General features: G+C 50.3%; 1 protein-coding gene across 8 annotated transcripts in view; it reads right to left on the minus strand.

Annotated features, from left to right (window-relative positions):
* Positions 1 to 2,828, minus strand: part of ADAM23 (ADAM metallopeptidase domain 23) — a gene marked incomplete at its 3' end in the record, with an annotated part of 74,522 nt that extends 71,694 nt beyond the window's left edge. For 7 of the 8 annotated variants that reach the window (XM_083401333.1, XM_083401331.1, XM_083401334.1 and 4 more), the window contains exons 1-2: positions 2,287 to 2,793; positions 732 to 958 (exon numbers count right to left, since the gene is read on the minus strand). In XM_083401333.1, coding sequence (XP_083257459.1) covers positions 732 to 958; positions 2,287 to 2,494 — 435 coding nt within the window. In that variant the 5' untranslated portion in view covers positions 2,495 to 2,793. Of the gene's footprint in view, positions 1 to 731; positions 959 to 2,286 lie in introns of all 8 variants that reach the window. The other variant, XM_083401330.1, reaches the window with a different exon arrangement.
* Positions 2,829 to 6,487: the final 3,659 nt, after the last annotated feature.

Genomic DNA, 6,487 nt, shown 5'->3' on the forward strand with positions numbered 1-6,487 from the left:
TTGCTATCACCTTTAGCGCCATTGTTTTCAAAAGCACATAGCCATGACCAATTTTAGCTGTATCAAGGCCTGTGAGTGATACACAATTGTGGTATCCACTTCCACAATGGACTTCCACTTGTTGGAACATGGCTCATCTCCCCCATGCCTCCAAATCTGCTCCAGAAGGTTAAATGGAACTCCAGAGCAGACTGGGGGGCAGGCGCAGGGGGCTGCAGCGGGGAGGATAGGAAGTCCTGTCACAACCACTGGCATGACAGTTGAATCTTGCCTTTTGTGCTTTGCTTAAAAAATGGCTTCCTGTTTAAGATAAAGAAATTGGAACTGCAATTCTCTGGGGTCCCCTGTGTCTGTGACACAGAAATATTACATAGTCATTCTACCAATGTGATTCTATTTTTCTCAATCAGGTAAGCTGGATGGAGGGGAAAATATTTTAGGCCTCTAAAGAAACAAGTAAACCATGGTTTGAACTTCAAGTTTTGTTCTGTGGTAGCAGTAATAATCCTTGAAATTTGACAAGGGTATTGTTACCTGCAAGGTCTCTTGGTATTTGAACCCTATTTTTTGACTGACGCATCTTTCAGACCCAAGAACTGTGCAGTGAATTCTGAAGCATTACAGACATGCTGAATAAACATTCTTAAAGTAAGACAATCCCTCAAGAGACATGACTATTTTGAGTCACAGTACTGTATTGCTTTTATTTATTTTTAAAAAAAACACCTTACCTTATTGTGTTTTTGCTGGTGCCTTGTCCTTGTATCCAAGACATGATAAGGACTTTCAGAGTCTCTATTGAGATAATATACAAGTCTTGAAGGCAATGTGATTTCTTTCTGGAATGCACTGCTTCGACTGTTATTTTTGTAGCTACTGCTGTTAGTCTGTTGAAATGCAGTATCTTCGTCTGCCTGGCTTTTTTCTAGTTCTTCTGCAGTTTCATTCCAATGCAGAGCTGGGGAAGACAGACAAACCTATCATGAATTCACAGAGGAACAGAACACTTTTTGTAATATGTTTTGCATCTTGCTAATTTGCTAAAATAAATATACAGTAACCCTCATGAAACCAATTTATTTGATTAGATTTTGTACTTATTTGTACATATAATTCCTTATTTGATTTTATATAGTTTTGCATCATGAAATTCAAAATGCAGGGATCTGAACCCTTGAAACAAGTTCTTTTAAGGACAATCCAGCCATTCATGACCCTATTTCTGCCACTTTTCCACATAAATTTGGCTATGTAGAAATCAGTGATTCTACTGCAAGCAACTCAAGCCATGAACCCATGTGTACTGAATGCTAATCAATTCCCTTTACATAAGGGCAACTTTTCTGTATTCCTTTAACTTTAGTGATGGACTCCTATGCACACTTACCAGAGAGAAAGTCTCAAATAAACTCCCGTATAAACATGCTTCATTGGAAATTGCAGACAAAACCCCAGGGTTCTCGAAGAACACCGCAACCCCCCTTCTGTTCGCAAAAGGTAGGTTCCCTGGGATGAGCAGTGCAAGAACGGGCAGTATCCAAAACCCTCATTATCCTGCTTGTCTTGTTCTATTTTGCGTTAAGACCCTGCACAAAAACAGCACCCTTGAAAGCCTGCCAGCAGCGTTTTGCTGCATCAGAGGGCTCCCGAAACCATTTCATGCCCATCCTTATAAACCAGTAAGCACCAGTCGCCGTAACATAGTAAATATACAGGTCTGCCATGTAAAAACAATTTCATATTTGCAAAGACACATATATGATCTAGACGTGGGGGGGGGGGGGGGGAGCGATCAGAGGAAGGAATCCGGCTGCAGTCACGATCAATTATTCCTACCCAAGACCAGGCAGGATGCCATGGAGGTAAGGAACTGCGTCAAGACCGAAACAAATCGGTGCGGACGGTGCGGAACAAGAACTTCTCGCCGGTTGTCACGAAGACTCCACACGGCAAAAAGGTGATTTCCCCCCCCCTTTTTTTTCTTTTCTTTTTCTGGTTCTGTTATTAACCAACATTAAAAAGCCAGGGCGGTGGGAGCCGCAGACTAAAACAGGCTCCGAGGTTCGTTATGTGTAGTTCATTGGCACCACATGCCAACCCCCCCCCAAAAAAAACACCCCACCCCCGTTTATTTCTTAGCGCATTGGCACCACACACGAGCGCGCAAAAGAGAGAGCAAACGAAGGACTGCGCGTGTAACGGAGATCCAGGATCTGTCCAAGCTCGCGCGCACAGTACAGGATCCCTCCAGGATCTCTCCCCCCCCCCCTTTAAGCGGGCACTCACCGGCGTCCGCAGCGACCCCACAGATCCTGGGGGGCCCTGAGCAGAAAAGCAGGAGCGCCAGAAAGAGGAGGGGGATGGAGCCGGGCAGCCGAGCCGGGCAAAGCAAGGCGGCGGCGGCGGAGCTCGAGAGGCGGCGGCGGCCGGAGAAGGGCGGCTGCTGCTGCTGCTGCTTCTGCCGCCGGAGGGAAGTTCTGCCAGGCGGCTTCATGGCTCATAGCTTCCCCCGGTGTAGGACAGGCGGCGGCGGCGAGGGGGACGCCTCGCCTGGAGGACGGTGAGGAAGCGGCCGAGCAGCAGCTCACGGCGGCGACGGCGGCGCCTCTTCCCTCATGGTGCAGGGAGCGAGGAAGAAGAAGAGGAGGAGGAGGAGGAGGGCGGCGGCGGCGGTGGGAAGGCGCGCCAGGGCGCAGCGGCGGTTCTTCCCCTCAGGTGGACGCGGCTGCTGCCACTGCCACCGCCGGCACCTGCCACACGCAGGCGCGTCCACACGCAGGCGCGCTCCCTCTCGCCGCCCGCCCGCCCGCCCTCAGGCCCCGCGCGCCGCCGCGCCGCGTGACGTCGAGAGCCGCCCACCCAGGCCACGCTCTCCTCAGCCCCGCGCGCGAGGCACCTGAGGCGAGGGGGAGAGAGAGAGAGGGCGCGCGCTCGAGGGAAATGGCGGGGCGGGGTTTTTTTTGTGTGAGGGGTGGCGGTGGTGCTTCGGGATCCTTTTCCGTGCCTGAGTGGCCGCCGAGTTGAGGGAGAGCACCTGAGGTGAAGCACAAAATGGCCCCGCCCTCCCTGTCAGGGAGGAAGGGGTGAATTACGTCAGTGACGAGGGGGGGGGTCCTCCTGCTGCTGCTGCTGCCGCTGCCCCTGTGGATCCTGCCGCCTGAGGCAGCAGCTTCATATTGCCTCACGGGTGGGACTGCTGCAAATAAAGAGGGCACCATCAGGGTCTGCTGCCACCCCAGGGGATCCCCCTGTCTGAGTGGGCTGCCTCACAAGGAGGGGGGTCCTCCTGCTGCTGCTGTTCCTGGGCAGCAGCTTCATATTGCCTCATGGGTGGGCCGGCGCTAAATAAAGAGCCGCGTCATCGGGGTCTGCTGCCCTTGTGGATCCTGCCACCTGAGGCAGCAGCTTCATATTGCCTCATGGGTGGGCCGGCGCTAAATAAAGAGCCGCGTCATCGGGGTCTGCTGCCCTTGTGGATCCTGCAACCTGAGGCAGCAGCTTCATATTGCCTCATGGGTGGGCCGGCACTAAATAAAGAGCCACGTCATCGGAGTCTGCTGCCCTTGTGGATCCTGCCACCTGAAGCAGCCGCTTCACCTTGCCTCATAGATGGGCCGACCCTAAATAAAGAGCCACATCATCAGGGTCTGCTGCTCCTGTGGATCCTGCTGCCTGAGTGGGCTGCCTCACCTTTCCTCATGGCTGGGCCAGCCCTAAATAAAGAGCCACATCACTGGGGTCTGCTGCCGCTGTGGATCCTGCTGCCCGAGGCAGCAGCTTCATATTGCCTCATGGCTGGGCCGGCCCTAAATAAAGAGCCACCTCATCGGGGTCTGCTGCCCCTGTGGATCCTGCTTCCTGAGTGGGCTGCCTCACTTTGCCTCATGGGTGGGCCGGCCCCAAATGAAGAGCTACATCATCGGGACCTGCTGCTTCTGTGGATGCTGGTACCCAAGGTGGTGGCCTCGCTTTGCCTCATGGGTGGGACATCCCTGAATAAAGAGCTACATCAGGGTCTGCTGCCCCTGTGGATCCTGCCACCCGAGGCAGCGGCCTCACCTCGCCTCATGGGTGGGCCGCCCTGTGAGAGAGGGAGGAGGGGAAGAGAGAGAGAGATGCTGGTACGTACTGAACTCCAAAGCTACAGCAGCGCCCTGCGAAATGCAGGCAAGCAGGGCGCATGAGCTTCCTTCCTTCCCAATAATGGAACAGAGGTAGCCAGCAGGTGCCGTGATGCAGCATCTCGGCCTCTGAGAGAGGCGGGGGAGCGCGAGAGCAATTGCAGAGGGAGGGAGGGTTGTTAGGCACCAAAATCCTGCATGCGGGATTTCCCCCGTTCTCTCGTGCCTATGCAATTCCTGCCCTTCTCCCTTCCCCCTCGAGATTTGCTGCAGAGACAAGCAAATGAAGAAGAAAGGGAAGAGTATTAGCTGACATGTCCCCGGATCCCATGGAAAGCACCTCAGATTCCTTTGCTTACCAGCTCTTTTTATTTTAAGTTGGCTTCAAACCTGTAATTGTGTAGGTGTATGTATGTATACATATACACACATAAATATTCATATCTCTTCCCTCTCATCTTCCTTCCACCCAGTTTCTCTGGCACTGGTTTATAAATGCTGCTATGTAGAAATGATGAGAAAGTTGCACCAGCAGAAGGAATAGATATGTGCTGTTAGTAAAAAGAGAGGGAGTTGAACTGCAGGGAGGGACAGACACTTTTCTACGTATCAGTTTGTATAATGCCCTCTATGCACATGGTGCTTTGCAAAATCGGGATATGAGAGGTACTATACCCCTCTTTGCTATCTGAAATAGACCCAGGGAAAAGAGAGAGAATGGGGGAAGGGGAAGAATGTGTGGTTATTTCAATTTGGCTTAGAGTAAATTATAGGGACTAGAGGGATTACCCAAAAGCTTTCCAGAAAAAGAAATGACCCTGGTAAGGCTGTAAAATTTTGTGTAGGGAGTAGAAACAATTTGTTCTAGGGTACTGGTTGACATAAGGGACATGGGTGGCGCTGTGGGTTAAACCACAAAGCCTAGGACTTGCCGATCAGAAGGTCGGCAGTTCGAATCCCCACGACAGGGTGAGCTCCCGTTGCTCAGTCCCTGCTCCTGCCAACCTAGCAGTTCGAAAGCACGTCAAAGTGCAAGTAGATAAATAGGTACCGCTCCGGTGGGAAGGTAAACGGCGTCTCTGTGCTTAGTCATGCTGGCCACATGACATGAGCTGTACGCCGGCTCCCTTGGCCGATAAAGCGAGATGAGAGCCGCAACCCCAGAGTCATCCATGACTGGACCTAACGGTCAGGGGTCCCTTTACCTTTACCTTTTACTGGTCAACATACTGGTTCTACTCCCAGTGTAAAAGGTGCAGAAAAGTTCCCTGGGTGAAGCTGTAAGCCATGGGATCTTTCGGAGGACGGATGGGATACAAATCAATGAAAAATAAGAGTTAAGTTAGATGAAAAGGTCTCTTGAACATCTTTTCTCATATTGCTGTTGCTGTAGGAGAAGCGGCATCTGCTGAAATTCTATGCAATTAGAAAAGATGAGGGAGCAAAGTGCTTTATAATACAGTACTTAGATCACTTCTAGACAACCTACTTATTAAGCATTCCATTCTGTTTTGTTTGCACAAAGTTTACAGGGACATTAGACCAAATCAGCTGTGTTCACACTCCTGCTTGCTGGTCGCTTGCTTTGTTTCCAGTGCTGGGTTTTTAATCTGTGTTGACATGACATTAGGCAAAATGCATATGTATCCTGTACTTGGAAAAATCCCAGCTTGGAAGAAAGGCAGGATATAAATACAATCAATCAATCAACAAACAAACAAACAAACAAACTTTGTTTAGAAGATGCTACCATTTGATGTGTTGTTTCTCAAACCAGCTTCACTCCAAATGGAGTCCTTAAGCCATTCCTAATTTGGCTCTAGCCAAGGTATGAACATCTTGCATGGGGTAAAACTATCCCTTACCAGACAGCGCCCCCTGGTTGTGTACACAGCTAGTGGAAAGAGCTATGAAATGTGGGGGGAATTCCTTTACTTCACTCTAATGTAGTAATCTCCTTCATGGATGGCAGAAAGTGAGGAGGCATTAAAGAACCTCTTAATGAGGGTGAAAGAGGAGAGCGCAAAATATGGTCTGAAGCTGAAGATCATGGCCACCGGTACCATCATCTCCTGGCAAATAGAAGGGGAGGAAATGGAGGCAGTGAGAGATTTTACTTTCTTGGGCTCCATGATCACTGCAGATGATGACAGCAGTCACGAAATTAAAAGACGCCTGTTTCTTGGGAGAAAAGCAATGACAAACCTAGACAGCATCTTAAAAAGCAGAGACATCACCTTGCCGACAAAGGTCCGTAAAGTTAAAGCTATGGTTTTTTCAGTAGTGATGAATGGAAGTGAGAGCTGGATGATAAAGAAGGCTGATCGCCGATGAATTGATACTGTTGAGTTATGGTGCTGGAAGAG

Source organism: Podarcis tiliguerta (genome assembly GCF_965153285.1).
Source record: "Podarcis tiliguerta genome assembly, chromosome: 1".
Classification (NCBI taxonomy): domain Eukaryota; kingdom Metazoa; phylum Chordata; class Lepidosauria; order Squamata; family Lacertidae; genus Podarcis; species Podarcis tiliguerta.